Genomic DNA, 22,264 nt, shown 5'->3' on the forward strand with positions numbered 1-22,264 from the left:
ATTCATCTATAGTAAATTAAGTTGGACGTCAATTACATATATAAAAAAATTCGGTTATCCGTCATTTCCGTTTCACCTAGCAACAATTTCTACTGCATGTTATTATTGTTTAATCGTGTTTGTCTGAACCTTGTTTGCCTAGTGTGCTTACCGCAATTTTTGACCTAATAGTAAGTTATATTTTTTTTATTGTTGTTCATTCATTAACATTAACGTACTTGCAGAGTTTGGTAAAATGAATGCTAAATGTTTTTTTTCCATACGCTATTATTATGATGTCACTTCGCTATTATCAAATTAAAAGGAAACGTATGTATCACGTATGACACCTAGTCACTGCAGTATTTGTGTGCCAATGTTTAAGTAAAACCCTGTATTGTTCTATAATTTCGTGTGGTTTTCAACGAGTAACAATAATGTTCAAATTCTCAAAGGTCTCAAATAATGACAATGAATCACGTGGTGCTTGTTTTAGTAATTGATTAATTTATGGTGCTGTAGTTACAAGTCTATTGACAATCTATTTAACATTGTGAATTGGAATACCTATCATATGCGTAGTAAGATTAGGTCTGTCATTTATAATTGTTTTAGCGCTGACTCACACTCCATCATCTATTAAAGTAATCACGATATGTTTTCGTCATTAGTTAGTCTTGCCTAAGGTATGTTATGGTATGTTATTATGAAGCAATTATGCTGTGATTTTCGTAGCTTTTTTGCTGTTGATGAGTTATGCTAGGAGCATTGTGTTGCTGGAGTTAGTAAGCTACGTATGCTTGGTGAATAAAGGAGAGTATCACAACAGAGCTGAAGTTGAGAGGCATTTAGTAAGATTAGTAGACCAAGATTTAGAACTTACAAACATCAGTATATAATCTATATTAATAAACCTAATTATTTGTATATTTTATAAAAACAAACAAAAAAATAATAAAAACAGATGACTTTTTAAATAGAAGATGCTTTGAAAAGCATAACATGTAATATGAATACAAACGTTGTTCATACAATATATGTTCATAATTGCTAGTTACCATAGCTCATTGCCTAAATCGGTGATATCCTCGATTTAGGCAAACAGCTATGGTCATGGCAAGTAGAAGCATCACATTGTTGCTTCATCGAAGAAGTATGTGCTAGCTCAGCCAAAATAGCTGGCAATACTTATATTTGTACCTGGACAGTTTATGTGCACCTAACGAATACATTCTTAACATAAGTGGCTGAACTCACTTTTATTCAGCCTTTACTTAAACAACCTACACCCAAAAAGAGAATAGATCATCTTGTTTTGAGCATTATTTAACTCCTGCTGAATTAAATATAATTGACATGAAGAGAACACTGTAAAAATTTTGAGTCGTTAAAAACATGTCCCAATACTGTTTACCTCTGATTTTCAGGTCACTTACAACATTAAAAGTTAGTTAGCTTGATTGGATCAATAGCAGTGTTATAAATGTTTTGAAAAACCCTGAAGTTTTATTTTATTATTGTCATTCATATTTAAATAAGGGTAAATTTAGCACTGCTGAAAAGTTAAATCCGCACCTAAAAAAACAAGCTAAACACTCTAAGGGCCTTTATAAACTTTTGCTATGGAGTAGCAATTTATTTTATAACTTAAAAATAAATATCATTGAGAACATTTTTATAAATTTATGGAGTGAAGAAGGATAAGCAGTAGTGATCTCTCTTCGCTTCCCTTTTCAGCTTAGCTAAATTTTGATATAATATCTCATGCCTTTGACAAAATTTGCTGGTGAGGTTCACCAATGATATACAGCCCCCCATGGGGGCTGTATATCATTGGGTTCACCTTATTTCAAAACTTTGATACTCAAAATTTGTGCAGTACAAATTATGTCAGAATTCTTCAAAGTATTTTTACAATGTATCTAAAAGGATTGAACAGAAATCTTTAAAGCTTCTTCTGCTACTAGAATGCTGTGTGAAAATTTATAAAAATGAAGCTCGTCAATAAAAAGTTTAGTGATGTTGTGTTCTTTACCATGCTATTGTTTTTATGGCTTTTCAATCATTTTATGTCGGAAATAAAGGAGTAAAATAAACATTGTTGTACTTTGAACAGCCAACCAATATTTAAATTCAAACCTAACGCCTGAGTAGTCAACAACACTGGCAAAGTATTTTATACTGACATCAAAAAATAAATAGTTTTATCATTTTTTCCCTCGAGTCAGAAGTTTAGCAATCGTCATTATAGATCTCAGTGTAATCTCAGTGCTCTGGCTGAATGACTGTGTAGATGGAAAAGGCAAAAATTTCTTTAGGATTGTCACATCTTTCAGTTTCAAAAAATATATGGCTGCCGCACATGCACAAATCGAGGATAGTAAATAAAACAAGGGAATGACCGAAAGTGGACAAACTAGAAAAATAATGAAAATGAATCTGTTGTAGGCGCACAGTATTTCCCGTTCATCATGTCTGCTGCGACTGCTTCAGCTTCTGCAGAACTACCAAACCTGCAACGATCACAGACTATTGATGTGATCACCGGAAGGCCTCGAACTCCTAATACCCAGTACACTTGTCTAACTGAAGAACAATTGGATAGCATTCAGTCGGTATGAATAGTTATATATACACCGTCAGCTTGAGCCAGTAGTAGTTGTAGCAGCATATGGATGTCTTACAGATATTTAAAGACAGCTCTCTTGAAAATATGTCAGGAAACAATGTTTTGCAAACTGCAAAATCATACAATAGCCAAACTAAACATTTCAGGTGTATTTTAGAAAGCAAAATCAGAGACCCTTTTTGCCCCATCTGTACCTAAACAATTTGATGATACAAAACACTTCAAAAATCGGTTTGTGGACAGCTACAGCCAACATCTGACACGAAATGGATCTGGGTACAACAATCAAAGGTAGGCATAAGCAGCTCCTGTTATCTGGCAAAGACTGTCTGATATTGAGGTTGCTTGTCTAGTCAGAAAAATGAGTATATGATCCAAGAAAGTACCTGAATAGTTCAGAAGAAATACAGGAAGGCATGCTAAATACAGGAAAGCTTGCTAAAATCAAACTAAATCAATTTCACTAAGTGAAGTGCTGACAAACAAATTAACAATTTTGCACTAACATTAAATTATATGTATTAATTAAATATTTAGTTTTAGTCAGCTCTCTTATTCTAACTGAAACGACCATACTGTATCCATCAGAGTAGTTCTATAACTGTCTGGCCCTAACACCATCTAACACTATTTGAAATAACCCGCTTTTACAAGCTCTTTTCTAAGCTTGGTAGTGATATTATTTAAAAGTATAGAACCTCTATTATTAAGTCCTGTAATGCATCTGTGTGCTTGTCTCTTACTCTGCGTAAACGCTGTGCACTTTCACAAGTTTTGGCTAGTTTGTCCAAGCTTCACACATATATGCTCCGTGCCTTCCAACAGGTCACCAAAAATATTTGGTTTCAAAACTCCGACTGGTTCTAAAAACTAGCCTCTGAAACACCCATTCGATTAGAAACTCAAAACTGCACCTTCGCGTGCAGCAATCACTTTTAATGAACACGTTCATGGATTGTTGTGGTTAAAGCGATATATCTTATATATATCCGACATGCAGGCTGATAAATCCCACTAAAAACAGCTTTCATCACACCCATATATGTATATATATACAGTATATATATATATATATAAAGCGGTAAAAGGTGCTTTGAAAATCCAGACACGCGCTGTGAGTTGTCTGATTGAGGGTATGAAAAATCTCGGGCAATGCTGGGCTTAACAATAGTGCATGTAAAATTGCTGACATGTAATCAGGAATCAAATAATTTTCTTGTCAAAGAATGTAAATATGTAATCATACGGATAGAAACTAGCTATAATTTTGTTTTTGCCAACATGTCAGACAGTTAGACTTGACTAGCTTTTGCTACCGTTCATATGTTCATGAGCTCTCACGTTTTTCTTGGGTTGCATACAGGTTTTGTTACATTGGAGATCAGTGGGACAGGTTCCCAACTCAACAGTACAACACATGTAGGCCACTAGCCTCAGAAAAATGGGGTAAATACAAATGCGGTGAGTATTGAGAATAGTTCAACTAAATCTGTATACTTATTATAATTATAATATAATTTGTGCCCCAAAACAAATAAATATATTTTCCTTATATACATGTATGACCTTGGATACGCTGTGTCACATTTGAGTTCAATACTAGGGTAGTATATCTCTATTTTTTATCATTGTTGCAATGAACACGAAATGGCTTACCTTACGAGTCACACAACTATAGCTAGTTGTATACTAGTTGCTGTTGCCAGTGAATCATACAGTACAAACTGTGCTGAGAATGTTTCAACCTTCCCTTAGTCATCCAAAATTTACTTTATTAATGCTAGTAGAAACACAGCGATTATTTGTCTAAGGTCAAACAGCAAAAATGACTGCTTTGCAGCTCAAATGAGTGAAAACATGCTTCCTTTTACGCAACAAGTCAGCAGAGCAAATGTCTGAAACACTCAGTATTATAAGAGAAATTTTTTTTGTTTCTCACGAAGGTTGAATCAAGATTGATAAATGAGTAAAATCTTCACATGACTTATATCAGAGAATCCTACAAACCTCTACACGAACTCCGAACACGTATTGAAAACCTTGAATTAATAATTTCTTAATGGTAAATGCTAACATACAGTTTTGCTACTACCTCATTTTCATATACATGTACATTGCTATCTAGCCAAGGTGTGACCGATGGATACATTCTTACTATTTCTGTACTATTTGTATAAGCATGGGGGGTTATACCATCAGTCACCTTAGTTTCTATCATTGCACTCGAACTATTACCTCACTACAGGCATAAAGACTGCAGGATACTCATACGGTCAGCCGACACACATGTACACTAAGATAGACATGTATCGGAGAAACCCGACTAATACACCTGGTCCAACGGATGTCAAATATGGCCGTCCAGGAGAAGGATATTACACTCAGAAATATCCCGGTATAGTTTGAACACTATTGTATATACGAAACCATCAACTATCTAGAGACAACTGTCATAACTTCAATATAACATATGTAATTATTTTTATTCATTGTCAATATGTATGCCTTTCATCTACGAGGTGCTTTCTTTGTGAACTACTTGGTTATCTTACAAATATGGTAGTTACTCATATTAACGCTATAAATAATTATCTTTCTTTAATTTTTTATTCGAGGTAAACAAAGTAAGTTTTTCATGTGGCTAACTTCCTAGTAGGTCTGTGTATAATTTTCTTTTAACTGGTAAGAAAAAACTTGTAGGAAACAGCTTGTAGGAAACAGTTTACCATTTAAACTTGAGCTAACTGAGCTAAGACTAAAAATTTTCATCAAGCAGATCCTCAAATTTTCACCGGCATGTTGTACATTTGTGGAGTCTTGGTCTTGATTAGAAGTCGACTATCATGCCAACCTTCACAAAACTTGCGTTGATAGGTTATAAGGTAAACATTTATTTGTTGGGAAATCATTAATGTATTGGTAGACAGTAAAAAATATCTTATTAGGATGTTTGCACATCGCTTTCAACTTGTTTACCATAAATTGGAGTAAACCTATTTGTTGACTTTCAATCAGCAGAGTATTTCTGGGAAGTTATTATCATATCTGGTATTAAATCATGTGTATTTGCCTGAACGTGTTCAAACATAAATTGTTGATGCATAGTAACATAATTCTTCAGCTTTTTGGACCAGAAATGTTTCACCTATAATAAAGTAATTTGTTAATATTATTGTAACTAGCCGACACGACATGGAACATTTCAAGGGTGCCACTTAATCGAACTAAAGTCCTTCAGACTGTGCCGCCCAAAACCACAGAGAACTACAAAGCCATAGAGCAATACCAACAAGGCCAGTTGGAGGCTATCAAAGAACAGTGGCCCCATTTCAGTGAATACACTGACAGATACGCCCTCAAAACTCGTATACTTCCTGTCCTTGACCAGTAAGTTGTTATCACGTCATAGTTGAATAGCTGATGTCAGTTGATTAGCGGATGTCTGGTAACTCAAAAAAGCAAAGCTTAGTTATCTATTCACACCCCAACCATGTTTCACATTACCTGTTATCTCTTATTATTATTATTATCTTAGTAATTTGAAATTTGCATTTGCAATGGGATGTGACCATTTTATACCATAAAAACTGCTATATGCTAAATTTTCTTTTTTATTTATATTTGAAAATTACTGGTTTTGTAAACAGTTTGAAGTGTGATGAATTAAAAACTGTTGTGGTGAGGAAAATGTTACGGGACAAATATTAAGAATTTATACAGGCATAAACCTACGCTTGTACCAGTGTTGCTCTTCAATTACTGAGGAGAAGTTTTTAACATAAGTTCTCACAGACAACAACAAAATGTGAACTCTTAAGCTTGCTGCAAAGTCTGTATCAATTTTTATTGGTCTGTTTGATCTCCCTTTGCCTTACAACAGATTAGCTGGCTCCGCAAAAATACTGATGAAACATTGGCACACTTGATGTCAATAAATCACCATCAAGTATTTTACCAATTCTATCATTCATTGTCAAAATTTCACAGCTCAATTATTATTTATCCCTATTCTTGTTTTGTCTACCCGAGTTCATGTGATATTTATATTACAGTGACATCAATGTGGTGTAAGTATTATTGTACAATGACTGCAAAGCACTTTCACAGCTCAGATGCTGCAAAGCACACTTGTCTTGTCCGAATTCATATGCTTGTTTGGTGAATTTATCTGTTACTTGCTGGCATCTTAAACTATTCGATGCTGTGCATGCGTTGGGTTTGATGCTGTGCGTGAGTTGAATTAGCTAACACACTCGTGAACAGATTTCATTTTCGTCTGAAAAGACAAGGTTTACCAGTGCATGTTGTTAAATTGGACCTATGAGTAGTGCTCTCTACTATGGCTTAAATGGTGTTATTAGTTACATGTTTGGTTCACTTAGTGGTTATACAGTTACTAATATTTTCAGTTAACCACACACTAGATAGATTAGTCTAGTAATAAGTTTTTAATAGTTGCAACGACTCAATAATTGCTGACATTAACACGTTGCGTTCAATTTCAATTGTAACTGATAGTTAATACACTTGTAAAATAGGTAGCGGCATAAAACTTCACCCAAAGGGCCCCAAAGAATATATTTTCAATGGTGAATAAACTGGAGCTCTGACTGCAGCTGATCTAGATGTAGGTGCTAACTATTTGAGCCTAACTTAAAAATAAGTACTAGTTTCACCCTATTATTTATCTAAACTGATTCGTATTTATTGTAGCATGGAGCGAAGAAAGAAATACCTCAATGCAACTGTCAACGAAGTCAGTCAGTGATTCGACAATATCCTTATTTTTGTAATGACTCTTGTATCTCATAGATGTCTTTATAAATGATCAACTACATCTAGTATAATATATTATTTTTATGTGAACTTGAGTTGGTTGTTAAGCAACTATTATAATGAAATATATTTTCTTCACTAAATACGCTCCCTTTTTGCTAGTACAAATATTGTTACGTTAGTTAATGTGATTGACTAAACACTAGTTTAGCGCAATAGTTACCATTACTACAATGAAATAATAATTATTACGAATGGTTAAAACCTTATTTTTAATTATGACCGTTACCTCTTTCTCTTACCGCTTCTTCATTCATACGCACTAGAGTTAAAACAAGTGGTGCACCTCAGATAATTTTAGTCCTTAACCAGCTTTTGTGTATCAAAATTGTTGCCTTATTATGCAACTAGGAGGAAAAAACAATAGGATGTCACAATTTACAATGTAGGCTTACTATACTTTTCTAGGTTATTGTTGGTTAATTGTAAGTTAGCTGTATTATGCACATGTGTTAGCTGTGATTTGTTAGCTTGGTTTTTAGTTCACGAACTGCTCTCGGTAGGAAGCTGTTGTGATATACCGATGTTTTTGCGCACATTGTTGGTGAATCTCCTCTTGTAGCTGCTCTCATGTTTGGGATGCTGTCCGGTTTGACAATCATCAACTCGTCGAATGCACTAGACAGGGATGTATGATTTTCTTATCTTGATATAATTCTCATTAATAGTGCGTGTCTGATGTTGGTACGTCTGTCAGCAAGTGTATTTAGTTGCAAGTTAGGCAAGCTTCAGTGATGCTTTCCCTACCTTTCAGTGATGCTTTCTCTACCTTTCAGCTGACTTATGAATCGGATTGAATTGTGCTGCACCATTTCAATGTCATTTTTTAAATATTCAAGTGAAGGATTCCAAACTGCTGCGGCATATTCTAAATGCAGTCTGCAGAAACTAATGTAAGCCAGAAAATGCGCTTTTTTAGGCGCAGCATAAAGAGCACGCTTGAGCATGCCTAACTGGCGCTTAACTTTCAAGACCTTGAACTGTAATGGTTATTAAATATGTATCATGACGCTGCAAATGTCCACTCTTAACTTTTATAAAAAGCTATTTTCGTGCAAATTCAAATCCATGTGCAAAGTATGTAGCTCTTATGAAACTCTATGCAAAGTAAGCTAATACTAACATACTCAAGAGTATTCTCATACAAAATCTGTGTAAAATTTTTTTTTTTAGTTATTGCCAGTGGTCTTTCTGTTATTTTCGTGAATAACGCGTCTGCGTCCCAAACAATAGCCAGTGAGAAAACTTCTAGAACTAAGGTGACGGTCATAGATTGGAAACAAATTTTTATAGCTGCAAATTACAGGATTTTTCATAGAGCGTCTCAATCATGCGAAACTTTGCCTAGTCATCCAATCAAAGACTATCTTTTAAGTGTAGCTCTATAGTCTTGTAATTCGCTAGGGCTATCCCATAAGTAAGATGTCAGCGCTCATAGCTTCTATTGTAAGCAGAAGTTGCTTCTCGAAGAGATTCCTTCTCTTCAATAACCTGAAAGTTTCACAAACTTACAGTTCAACAGCACATTTAACAACAAAGTAAATATTTTTATTGCTACATTAGGTTGAAATACGCTCTCAAATTCAGTCAGCATCGTGTATTAAAGCTGTTTGCGTTAATAAATATATGCACGTTACCCGAGAAGGCCAAGTTATAAAGCGCTCAATATTTTGGCTAGTTTTTGTCTTTACAGTTACTAATTTGGAAAACTAATATTGATGTGATCAATTGATTTTTATTGCTACTAGAGTCAAAAGTAATTAGGCCTATGTGTATATCATATTATGTTCAAAGAAAAATTGACATCTAGGGTTATAGGAAAAACACTACTTGGTGGGTAGCAGCTCACAAGGATCAGTGTGTCAAATAATTGAACCTCATGATTTTTGGATGGTTTTAGCTATTGGCAGTTTTTGAGGTGAGGTGGTTGTGATGGCCAGGCACTCTGACAAGCGGGGTGACCACAGTGATCTGTCACCATGAGCGCCGGAGTCTAGCTCGCTGAGCCTAGATAGTTGTGACCCTAAAAGCTTGCTCTCAGACTATCATTGCAGTCAGAGTGATAACTGTCATTGTCTGGTTGCGGAGATAGTTTGTGTTAATTTAAGTTGAAGTTTGGTAACCCTGCCTATCGCCGCTAGTGTAGTAACTGGTTAGTAGGGGACAAACAACACTTGCTGGTGGCATGAAATTCAGTAAAAAGCATTCACCAAGATCTATAAGGCAATAATCTCTAATGAGGATCCGGATTGTTCCACGAGCTGTTCAACCAATAGAGTCTTATATATGATATATACAGTGCACCGTCAGGATACCAGGCTGATCCGTTCCAGGGTTGGCATCGTATGGTGAAAAATTCGTATGTAGGGGTATAGAGACTATTGGAATTATACAGTGCAAACATCTTCTGCTAAAAATCGTCAAAATTTTATAAAAACGTGCATATTGAAAATTAGTAACAAAATGATATGTTAACTTTAGTAACTCTAGTTACCTACAGTAACGATATTTTATTTAGTGGTTATGATCTGCAATAAAATGCAACATTGTAATGTGTGTACCAAATGCATTGCATACAGTAAGGAGTTCTTACCTTCAAGACGTACGTATAACATAAACTTTGAAATTTATATCAAATAAGTTTAGCTTACTAAACACACTCTTAAAACTAATTTTTAGTATGTATCTCGAACTATTTTAATGAATTTTAATTCTTTTATCATGAAAATTTTATCTCTTATCAGTTTCCATTTTTGCTTTCACTACAAAATTTAGCGTGTCTGGTTAAAACCTTTTTCAACCTAATTCGATAAGAAAGGCCGAGCGATGCAGTTCTCGAAAGCGGCCTCTTGTACACTTGGCCATTTAATGGCTAACGAAAAGAGAAATGAAGTTTTATTTACTATGCGGGACGTACATACCTTTAGAGTAACATGACTTGAGCTGGTACTTGTAGCGAGTAGAGCAGAGAGGAGGTAAAGGTGTATCAATGCTAATTATGTTACTGTACACTTAAAAGAAATTTAATACGTAATGAAATGAATTTCTTTAGCAAGCTAAAAGAAGTTGTTTGATCCTGTCAGCGGGATCGCAACTCCAATTTTTCTATTGTTTTTATAAAAAAGTTTACCACATTTGGGTCCTGAAAAGCAGAAATGGCCAGGAAGACACAGCTTTCCTGCTGGTGCAGAGAGTGTTCGAAGAAAGCAAGCTAACTTGGTGCAATGTAGAAGATAGCCTACTTGATCACTTATTGAGGATGATGATAGCTGGTGCACTGTAAACGCTGGTGCATTGCAGAAAATTGCTAGCTAGCTAATGCTTATAAAAGGATCCCGAGAAGGTTGTAATTTGCCTTGTGTGAAATGCACACAATAATCAGTGTAACCATACATACAGAAGTTTGTACGTTTTTATACCCTAGAGGGTAGGGTTAAATAGTAAGTTCTAGAAAGTAATGTGGCCGCGTCAACTATCTTGAGTAGCTAGTTATATATGAGTTACATACATACGATGGTTTGTATTTCTGTAGTAGAAAACAGGCCTGCCTGCAAAAGCATCATTAAACAAAAAATAGAATAAAGCATGAAAATAAAATAAACAAAACATGATTAAACATGAAATAAAATGAAAAATGAAGTGAATAGTACATAAAAAACATGACACACAAAGAGGATAAATAATAATGCACATGCATTGTACAATAGTGTTTTTATGTACCAGTCTACATCAGTAAATTAAACACTTGAAATTTGAGATTCTTTTTCAAAAACCCAATATAATAGCATTTCTTCAGGTGCGCTTTTATCTCTAGCTTTATTGATAGATTCACTGTTATCATCTGTGCTCTTCGACACTTATCTTTTGAAAAAAATCTATCCAATGAAGTCTGTTTTTGACGACTTCTCAAAATTTCACTAAAATAACTCATGCACCTTTCATTAACATTGTCCATAACACGGCACATGAGAGCCTTTTCTAGATGTTTATTTTTAATGAACCTAGTAAGGTTTTCATACCAACTTATAGCTTCCTTGATTTTTGCCGATGTAGGTTTTTCTGTCACTTCTACTTCCTTGCCACCACTAAATTATTGCTTCTCTTGAATGCTGATTCCATGCATTACCTCCAACTCCTTCAACTCGTCATCTCTTCTCTGTCCTTGCTTTATTGGATTTGTTGTTTATAAAAATAGTTGCAATTGTTGATTGTTTGCGACCATATTCCTTGGCAATATTAACAATACTTGTTCCTATTTATTTAAGATCTCCAACTTTGTTGTCATGTATATCATTTTTTCTTTCATCCTTTAACGTTTGTATCGGTCTCAGATTCCATGGCTAACAAAATAAATATAGATACTACTTGTAGTTATATACGTATGCTGAATAAAAGTTTATAGTAAATAGGAGTATAATGCTAACAACTGAATATTTGTCCTCACTTACATGTACATGTATGTACTTTTCACAAAATTGCCTGCGTGAATTGCTGACCTAAGATAAATCAGTCATCATGTCTCGTTCAAACGTTGTGAAAATGTTTTTGCCGAACCATATTTTGGCCTTTTTGTTATTTTGATGTACGTAATAAGCATACTGACTGACAAATTGGAACTCAGGCGAAAAAATTTTTGAATCTGTATAGTGAAATAAAATTCGTATATGGTGAAAACCTCACTGGGTTCAACTTCTAAAACGAAAAAATCGTATATCAGGGTAATCGTATTCTAAGGGTGTACTGTGTTATATATATATATATATATATATTCTAGCTGTGCTACCTGGCGTTGCCCGGGTAATAAAAAAGTCTTTGGACAGAAAATTGACTTGTATTTAACATATAACAACATTTGCCATTCTAACTTTCAAACTACATATCATGAGAGAAATGTTTTGTGTAGTTGAAATAAATTACGAGAGAAAATGAAAACCCCTGTAAAGGTATTCAAACTTTTTCAAACAACTGCAACTTTCAAACTTCATATCATGAGGAAAAGGTTTCGGGCAGGACAACTAATTTAAAAGTAAATAAAACAACTGTAAAGGTTTTCAAACCACTGTAAATTTTAAATTTCACAACTTTCAGCGACATATATCTTTTAATAACGTACAGTGGAACATCTGTTCTCGAACATAATCTGTTCCTGAAGATTGTTCGAAAACCGAGTTGTTCGAGATCCGAAACAATTTTTCCCATTAGAATAAATGTACCCTACTTTTCGGACTATTAACCGCACCCCTATATAAGCCACATCTGCTTTATTTAAAAAAACGATAATAAAACAATACATAGGCCGCACCTTTGTATGAACCGCAGAACTCATGACGGTGCTTTTTAACACGGCTGCAACTTTGCTGGTTAAAACGGAACAGTGCCGTTAGGCACTATTCCATATTAACCGACGCTTTTTAACCCAGTGCCTCACGGAACAGTACCGTTAGGCATTGTTTCGTTTTTTCTTTCACCGCTAAAGGCGCACTAACTGGAGATTCCGGTTAATGTGTCCTAGTGGTGAAAGAAAAAACCACAGAATAGCCGTACCTTTTTATAAGCCACATGGCTCAAAACATCAGAAAAAGGTAGCAGCTAATAGTCCAAAAAGTATGGTATGTAAATTTTAATCCATTCCAAGACGAGAAAACAACTTCGGTAAAGTATTTTTTCAACATTTTACACCATAAACTGTGCTGTATACTGCATACTATAAATAAAAACGGGTAGATATAGATCGTGTTTAATTTTAATAAAAGGTTTTCTATTTATGATGCGGGAAAAAGAAAACAAAAGCAAACAATTTGTATGTTTTGCATTTAAAACTTCGAAAACATTACCGATACATTATCGATACAATACCAAAAATAGCAGAAAATGGTAATGAAACAGCAAAAAATGCAACAGGTCAGTTACATCAAAAATCGTAGGAAAAAGAAAATATAAACAGCAATGGCACGTTTACTTCACACCTTTGAAGGAGAATCATCCTCAAAAACAATTTAAGGTAACTCGACTGGAGGGTTTATCTCCCTAGCAAATTTCTTCAGTAGAGGAGACGTCGTCCCAGATGGTTTCTCCCTTTTTGTAAAGAGTTTATGAAGCGTAAATTGCTTCTCCGTTTGTTAACGAATGTTTCCATGCTGTCTCCGAAGCTGTTCCAATTCTAATGCGCATGCTCCGGTTTGGTCGCGAACCGAATTTATGTCCGAGATCCGAGGCGAACAAATCTCAAAATCTTTGGCCGAAAACCGAGTTGGTCGAAAACCAAAGTGTTCAAGAACCGAAGTTCTACTGTATATAATCAGTACACAGATCGCCAAAATTTAATTTCGAAATAAATTATTGTCGATATGGGGCAGAATAAATTAGCCCTAACGAAAAAAAACGAAGTGGCATCGTGTTGCATAAACTTAGGTCCCAAAGTGTTTCCTAACAGAGGCATCGAATGCGTGGAAGCAAGGCTTAAATAATTAGCACACGCATGCTGTATGTGGTATATGAAAATATATCTTATCACTATGCCGTTCTAACTCGGTGGTAGATCGTACGTATAAGAAACTTGTCGATGCATTCGTCTCGAGTTCAAACCCATCAGAATGAGTGATTTCAAAATCAATTTTTTAACAACTGTAGCGGGGAATGCAAACAGACATACGACATACTTTGAGAACTATAGATATACTAGCTGTGCTTCCCGGCGTTGCCCGTGTATTAAAAATCAGCTTATAAACAATGATAAGTAATGAGAGTTGCTTGCCACTTGCTACTAGCCTGGCACATTGCCATCGAAAATTTGAGTACGCTTAATAATGAGAGCCAACAAATCTTTGTGTCGTTATGCTATGACCCTGCGTCGTACGCAAATCCATTGGATATTTGCTCCCATATACCAACATATATCAGCTGGCGAAGAAATCGATCTCTGTGGCCTAACTGGTATGGCACCAGACTTGTGAACGGGAGGGTCTGAGATCAAATCCTCTTCGATGCTAATTCTTTATTCCAAGATTTTAAGATCTATAGCCAGAATGCCTACAGATATACATACGACAGACATACTGTGAGAAATATATATATAGATTATGATATGATATTATATGCAATAAAGAAAGTGTGCATATAGCCGCACATTATGCACCTATAAGGGCACAGTACTGTATAAAAACGCATATATGATCATCATACATGTATAGCAAAGTTACATCTGTAAGTACTACGTACTGTTTACCTAATTACTTAGGCTAATCAGATGTGCTCATAGACCAAGTTCTTTGAGTTGAATGGTCGCCTGCTACAGTATCTGCTGCTTTGTGTAGTTAGTAGCTGTTTGTTCATAAAACCAGATACAAACTTACAATACAATGCATCAGTTATTTATATATATATATTTATATATATATACATCTTAAAGTTTGTCTGTCGTTGTTTGTCTGTCATCTGTCCAGCTATATCGGTTAAAATCTAGGAATGAAAAATGCGCTTTTACTAGATTTGAACTCACAAAGATAGCAACTGCAAGTTTGCAAATACGCGCACTTAACCACAAGGTGAAGCCGTTCTTACCATTCCTATCGCTTTCAATATATATACTGTATACTAGTGACAGACAATATAACGATAAACGATATCGATGATCGGTAGTTGTCTTCTCGATAATATAAATCGAAGTGAAACTGCCCTATCGTGTTATCTATTCTACTGGTAGTTTCTTTTACTCATCGATAGGTCACACCTCAATATATTGTTTGTCAAATTTTTTTGTTGCAGATTGGTTTTTTTGTCTACAGGTCATCCTTTTTATTTATGGATCACGATTGTTGTGGCTGTGATTTTGTTGCTGAATCAAAGGTATTTTCTTTATCCTAATAAATGCTGACTGAAGCCTAAGCATCCAACTGAATCTTTTGAAGACTATTTCTGCACACACACAATCTTATCATTTCAGTAGATCTTATGCCATGACAATCCCTTGATAACTTTTGAGATTTTTTAAACTTTTTCCTGGCAACGCAATGTTTTATTTGACCGATAGGTCGATAGTTATTTTATTTCGGTAGGTAGTTGATTGCATCACCAATATCAGTTATTTATCAGTAACTCGATATATTGAGAAGACAACACCCAAAGATAGGATATTAGCATATCAGTATTCATCCTCCATCCCTGTAGGATGAATCCTCCATCCTACTGTATACCCTTGTCGTGATTGCACACGGCAAATTATTAATTAATACACTGCGCCCACAGGTTATGATGCCCCTGTTATAAGATTTTTTTGCCTTACTCTATGAAACACGATGCTTTTTCGTCTTTGCCATACTAGGGCGAATTTGTTTTCCAAAAATCAACAAAAATCATTATCGAAATTAAAATTTGGCAGTCAGTGTATTGATTACAACAAAAATTTCAAAATGCTATTTGCCAAAATCCTCCCACAACACCTGAAAGTAAAATATGATGCTCGCTATATCCATTCAGCGTTATTCGTTATAAATTATAGTGAAAACGAATCCGAAACAGGTCAAGTGATAAAAATTGCAGCCTATGACAAAGTTGAAGTTTAGCAAAAAAAATATGTACTAAAACTCAGCTTTAAGTATGTGTTTAGTAAGCTGAATTAATTTGTTCCATTCAACTTTTATGTTATGCGTCTGCCTCGAAGGTAAGTACTCTCCACGGTACGTACTGCGCGTAATACATTGTAATGTTACATTTTCTTGCAGATCATAACCACTAAATACACTAAAGTTACTGTAGGTAACTACAGTAATACATTTACATTTAAACACTTACAGCTGTTTTGTTTTTTCTCCTAATTTATTTCAACAGTACAAAACACTTTTCTCATGATGTGAAAGTGAGAACAGTAACTGTTGTTATACGTTAAATAAAAATAGATTTTCTGTGCAAAAACTTTTTTATTACCCGGGCACCGCCGGGTATTCACTCAGTCACAAATACATTATAAAAACTCAAAAACCTGCACCAGAATTTTACTTCAAAACACTTTGTTTGTATTTTTTCAAGTTTGTTTTATTGTTTGCTTACTGTTGTCATTTACAGGAAGAGTAGCGAATGTTTAAAAGCAGTTGTTGGACTAGAGTTGCATGCACAAATCAATGCTTCATCTAAACTGTTCTCCTCCTCACCTGCTAAATATGGTGCAGCACCGAACACTCAAGTCTCAAACTTTGATGCTGCAATGCCTGGTACTCTTCCTGTAAGTAAAAGTTTTGTTAAGTGTTTCAGTCTTGTCCGTTTTATTTCCTAGAATTATTATATTTTTCAAAAATTTGTTCATATGCGAAACTCTATATGCCTGGTTACAAGCACCGATGAAACATTTCACAAAAATCGCTAGTTATATATGAACAAGATATTCTCACAAATAACATATAAGGAAGTCTTTATCATAGATCGAAATTGTCTATAAAACAGTCAAATAATACTTTTACAATTAGATATGTCAAACTTCTTTTTTTTGCAGTTCCATTTATGTTATGAGCTCCAAGTTTTTTGATATTTGCTTATTTTTATTTTTGATGCGGATCGCTTTGCATTGAGCAAAATATTGCAATGCAAATAGTAGCGTGAGCGCTATTGCTATCACAAATTGTTGATGATCCATGTTACATTACAAATATTCTGACTATACTTCATTAACAGCGATGGAAAATCCAGCAAGGATGTCTTGGCCTTCAGGCGGCTGAGGCCCAATCTCATTCACTCTGTTTGTCAACCCGATGCATTGTTTAGTATCGTCTGTATGTGTACCAAAACAGTATCATCGGTATGTGTACTACAACAAGTATCTAGAATATGATTCGGCGATGCATTTCATCGGTGTGAGTAGCCAGGCCTCAAATCTCTTTTTTCCGTGGTAACTCACTTATAATTCCATTCATGGAAATGAGTCTCACAGCTGCCAATTTGATAACTTATGTAATATGCTGATCTTGTTAGAGACTTACTGTTCACTTGTGTAAGTTTTACAACCAGATTGAGCCTTTATTATCTGTGTACAGTTTTTGATCCGTGTCTAAAAAGCATTTTTAAGTGTGGTTATTGCATGAGAGTTGTCTTCTCTACAACACATGTTACACAACACCTAATTCATTGCACGCCTTTGTGTGTCCATTGGAAAGTGTTAAGATTGGAAACTATGCTGGGTAGAAGTATCTAATCCGTAATGCTTGTCTTCTGAACCAATTAGTGTGAGTTTAGTTGTAGGTGCTGAACAGGTACTGTGTAGAAGCAGCTGTCAAAACCGCTTTAGCCTTTGGTTGTAAGATTAATAAGAAGTCATCATTTGACCGAAAGCATTACTTTTATGCTGACATGCCATCTGGCTATCAGATCACTCAGTATAGACATCCACTAGCAATCGGTGGGGAACTGGATTATGTTATATATGTCAGAGGAAGGTGAGTATGTCAGTTTATATTCTATTTTGATTAGTATATTGTGTACTGTAATTTGTTGAAGTTTTCAAATTTAAGGTTTTGAAATTTTAATTAAGATATACTTAAACAAGGTGCAAGTGTATTGAAGTTTTCAGACTTCAATAAAATGGATGAGGGAGTCAGATGGACTTGAGATCGAATTTGGTAGCGGACATTGCTTCATCAGATTTTACACAATTATTGTGCAATAAATATTAACAATAATAAAGATTGGTTGATTGGTAGTGTAAGTTGAAGTGCTCTCAATAATGCAGCATATGATGACTGATGCCTTACCTTTTTACCTCACATGAAGAGATCACAGGCTATGGCTTATTCACACTAATCACTCATTGGTGCCTAGTATATTCGAAATACAACTTGATAATTGATAGATAATGCCTAGTGAATACATTTTAGCTACAGTAATTTATCGAGACAGACTTCTGTATAACAGTTTGTGGATAGTATGATGCAAATGTAATCGCCGAGAGGCCTCGAACCCCCAATACCCAGTACACTTGTCTAACTGAAGAACAACCGGATAGCATTCAGTCGGTATGAATAGTTATATATATATACACCGTCAGCTTGAGCCAGTAGTAGTTGTAGCAGCAGATGGATGTCTTACAAATATCTAAAGACAGCTCTCTTGAAAATATGTCAGGAAACAATGTTTTGCAAAATGCAAGATCATAGATCATACAATAGCCAAACTAAACATTTTATGTGTGTTTTAGAAAGCAAAATCAGAGATTCTTTTAGCCCCATCTCTACCTAAACAATTTACTGATACCGATCTTTAAGAATCGCTTTGTGGATGGCTACTGCCAACCTCTCCATGACTAACTCAATAAAACATAGGTCTGACTTTGTACAATGTGCTCATACTAATGTGGCTTGGTTACTGGCAGACACAAAAAAGCGAGAATATGCAAAGCAAGGTTACAGCAAATACAGCTAGAACAGGACAGCGGTAAGAGTTTGCATGACTCCGAGGGCCGCCAGAGTCTTGTCGACCTTAACCGCGCTGGTAAGATGGACTTTGTACTTACAATTGTTAGTTGCCATAGTCATACATGTGTATCTAAATTTCTTAGTTTAAAGATGTGGTTGCATCAAATTTGAGTTGATCTTAAAAGAAAGCTTTTTTTTCCTATCAGTTGATATGATGTTTGTTGTGTTAGGCGATCTCATTGCTAAGATATTTGAAGATTAAAATCGAAAAAATCTGATCGCGGTAAAAACGCTCAGGCCAAAAAAACATGCCCAGACTTGCCCCAAATGATGCAACGCGTGATACAGCCTGTCTCTATCTCTCGTATTCACATCGGCTATTTGCGATAAAAGTCTAGTCCTACGCGGCTCTATTGGCATATATTTTATTTTGTATTTGCTCATGTTGGCTAGAATAAAATTTTAAATCCAGCTACAGATACATTACTACCAATAACTCAAACGCCTCAAACAAGAAAAATTAAAAACTTGTCATATTAGCTTCTTCTAAATGCTGTGTAAACATCTTAGTACCGACTAGCAGTTCTACAGGTCTACAGTAATTCTGTCAAGCAAACTATGTAGAATAAGGTCTTTTTATCGGCACAGTTGCGTCGCTACCCACACTAACGATATACAGCCTCCCAAAAGCCCCGCCAACATAATGCTCGTCGCCTATCCGGGGGTGGGGCTGTATATCATTGCCCACACCGAAAACTAGTTTCTTACTACCGTAAATAAAATAAGCAAGCTGCGTCTTTGAAAAGAATATACATAGGGATAGAGTTTTAAGGATGAGAAATCTGCTGCAAACTGGATTTGAACTCACGTTCTACAATTCTGCGGACATCCATATACCGTATCCAGTTCATTACAATATTCTGCAAATCATCCTTTGCATTATCTTCAACAATATTATTTTATTATATAATTTTTACAAGCAAAAATTTTTTTATCTTGGCATAAAGCTTTTATTAAAAATATTCATCAAGTCGTGACCACTCACATAGTTTTAGCTGATACAATAAGACGAATTCATCTACTGCAGAAAACTCAAACAAAACATCATGGTTTATGCAGCACACATTCAAGTCTCTTTTTCCCATTTATGGCAGTTTCCACACTGACAAAGCTGCTTCGGCGGGTGGGACCACATAAAAATTCTATAATCAGTAAAACAAATGCAATAAATATATGTCGTTCATTGATATGTTATTCTAATGCGTATCTACTGAAAGCTTTCAAATTGGGAGTTAGATAGATTGCGAGTGTAATTTTAAAAACGAATAAATGTTTAACAAAGGCATAAGGCAACGATTCGAAGCTTTGGTTCTGGAAGTTAAAGATTTGCATTGATCCATCGATTTTCTTCACTTTCTACAAGTGAGAAGTGAGCATCTAAAGTCAAATCATAAATCAAATTTATTAGATAAAACTGCCACAGAAAATTTGAAGCAAATGTAGCTAGGTGAACCGATAAAAAATATAAAACGATGATTAGTGATAGCAAAAAGTTATAATTTTATTAATTAGTACATGTATTAATGAGTACTAAAATATTACCTTTAGTATATTCATCAATCTAAGCCATTGTATAGCTAGATGCTAAAGATTAAAAAGAAGCCGTCAAGAACTCACTGTACATACGTATCTCGCGCGTGCAGGAAATTACATTTTAGCCTCAAACAGGGAAATATAATCTGAATGTAAACTCAACAGTATATCTATAGGAGACTCAAAGTAAAAAATCAATTTACCTCCATTCTCCTATCTTCCTCCATAGCAGTTTAACCACCTGATGCCCAGAAAACGCGGAGTCACCTTCACAGTAACTTCACAGCAATTTTTACAATTTTGTTTTTCGCCAATAAAACGTGTCGATCGAGTAATTCATTAAAGTAACGATGTTAATTAATTTAGTAAATATCGGTGTCCATGCGATGTAATAATAGAGTAAAATCCCTAAATTTGAGATCACAGACAACGCGTTTTACGAGTGATAACATTTATTACGACCTATATAAAAATTTCACGCTGATGATTGGCTAATAAAGCGACCTTATATTTATTGCTCGTGGACTCTTTTCAGATGTATCACTAGTTACGTCACGAACGAAGCACCCGCTGGAATGTGAGCTTTTTAAAAGATTGCCTCATTCAAACGCATATATCTCTGGACAGGATTGGTCTACAAAGACAAAAATGACATCAAATTGTAGCTGATGTTTTAGCCTTTCATTGGTCTTAATTTCATTAAATCGACCTTTTTGACGCAACCACATCTTTAAGCCAGTTGTCTTGCATAGTCTGGTCATATGGGTAACTACTGCGATTTCAGTTTGCTGCCTACAAGTTAGTAATTACGTGCACTACACATTGCTTCGTGATGCCATTGTTTAGGGGTAGCACTTATGGAGATAGTCACAGAACCTGACTTTGAAGACGGAGAGCAGGCAGCTGCCTTTGTAAGAGACATTCAGGCCAGCTTAAAACTGATTAATACCTGCGATGGAAAGATGGAGCGTAAGTAGGTTGATTTGTAGCAGTTGATTGGCTGAAATCTGTTTAGTCACCTCTTGGGTAGCTGCATATCTTGTTCTGTCGATTGACCTGCGAGTCTATGCTTCTTGGACTACTCTGGTTATCAAGTCTCACACAATATTAGGTGCCAAGGTGTCTTAATATAAGCTTTCATGTCAGACCTCAATTCTAGTTGCAAAATTTTATTCGGATATGTTTTCTTAATATGTTTACAAGATGATTTTGTCTGCGTAGCATCATTTTTAACTCTTACTAGGTTTGTAGTTATCATTTTTGAGGTCGTTATTTTTAACAAACTTAGAAAAATATTTTGATAATGCCTTCATTAATACTTGTTAAGTTCGCTTATGAAATTAGAGTGTGTTTAGATCACTCATAAAGAAATAAAACAGTCACAATCAATAACATTCAGATATTAATCACAAGCAGTTGGAGGTGGTAGCATTAGTACGAGATTTTTTTACTAGTAATCCTTGCATTCTTTTGTCCAATGTCACAGCGGTTGACTATTTCATCAGTGTTGGGTACTTACCAGTCTTGGGTACTCTCTAGTGTTGGGTACTTTGGTAGAAAAGTCTTTCATTCAGCGTGTCTCGTCGTTTTCTGATAAAAAGAGATTTTTATACTGTCCTCTCGATTGTTGTTTTTTTTTATTGGCCTATCCCACACGGCTCTGTTAAATGTTCTGCCATCTTTGGTTGAGCTAGCGTCGGTGTCACCGTGATAAAATAGCGACTCCCTCATGCCTTCCTTTACTTCAGGCCTCCTTAATAATTACCTATTACATCCTGCATCAAACTGGGCGAAACTTTCATTATTTAACAACAGTCGGTTTTGTAAGCAG

The 22,264-nt window shown here is 35.2% G+C and overlaps 3 protein-coding genes across 4 annotated transcripts in view; 2 read left to right on the forward strand and 1 right to left on the reverse strand.

Moving 5' to 3' along the window:
* The window catches only part of LOC137405864 (uncharacterized), a 405,083-nt gene that overhangs the window by 378,812 nt on the left and 4,007 nt on the right, over window positions 1-22,264 (reverse strand). The window lies entirely within an intron of this gene.
* On the forward strand, window positions 2,451-7,441 carry LOC137407214 (uncharacterized). The gene is made up of 7 exons (XM_068093820.1): window positions 2,451-2,594; window positions 2,766-2,899; window positions 3,972-4,069; window positions 4,854-5,003; window positions 5,791-5,995; window positions 6,661-6,675; window positions 7,322-7,441. Exons 1-7 carry the CDS (start codon window positions 2,451-2,453, stop codon window positions 7,374-7,376), a joined length of 801 nt encoding a protein of 266 aa, XP_067949921.1. The 3' UTR covers window positions 7,377-7,441.
* The window catches only part of LOC137405862 (glutamyl-tRNA(Gln) amidotransferase subunit B, mitochondrial-like), a 28,961-nt gene continuing 15,558 nt past the window's right edge, over window positions 8,862-22,264 (forward strand). Inside the window, exons 1-5 of one of the 2 annotated variants that reach the window (XM_068092296.1) lie at window positions 8,862-8,982; window positions 16,505-16,661; window positions 17,672-17,865; window positions 18,798-18,916; window positions 21,280-21,402. In XM_068092296.1, coding sequence (XP_067948397.1) covers window positions 8,867-8,982; window positions 16,505-16,661; window positions 17,672-17,865; window positions 18,798-18,916; window positions 21,280-21,402 — 709 coding nt within the window. In that variant the 5' untranslated portion in view covers window positions 8,862-8,866. Of the gene's footprint in view, window positions 8,983-16,504; window positions 16,662-17,665; window positions 17,866-18,797; window positions 18,917-21,279; window positions 21,403-22,264 lie in introns of those variants that run through there. The other variant, XM_068092297.1, reaches the window with a different exon arrangement.

This window comes from Watersipora subatra, chromosome 10, assembly GCF_963576615.1.
Source record: "Watersipora subatra chromosome 10, tzWatSuba1.1, whole genome shotgun sequence".
Taxonomy (NCBI): Eukaryota; Metazoa; Bryozoa; class Gymnolaemata; order Cheilostomatida; family Watersiporidae; genus Watersipora; species Watersipora subatra.

Coding starts and splice junctions, on each gene's coding strand:
- LOC137407214 (XM_068093820.1), top strand. CDS start 2,451: ATGTCTGCTGCGACTGCTTCAGCTTCTGCAGAACTACCAAACCTGCAA. Junction 2,595..2,765: donor AATTGGATAGCATTCAGTCG/GTATGAATAGTT, acceptor GGTGTATTTTAG/AAAGCAAAATCAGAGACCCT. Junction 5,004..5,790: donor TTACACTCAGAAATATCCCG/GTATAGTTTGAA, acceptor TATTGTAACTAG/CCGACACGACATGGAACATT.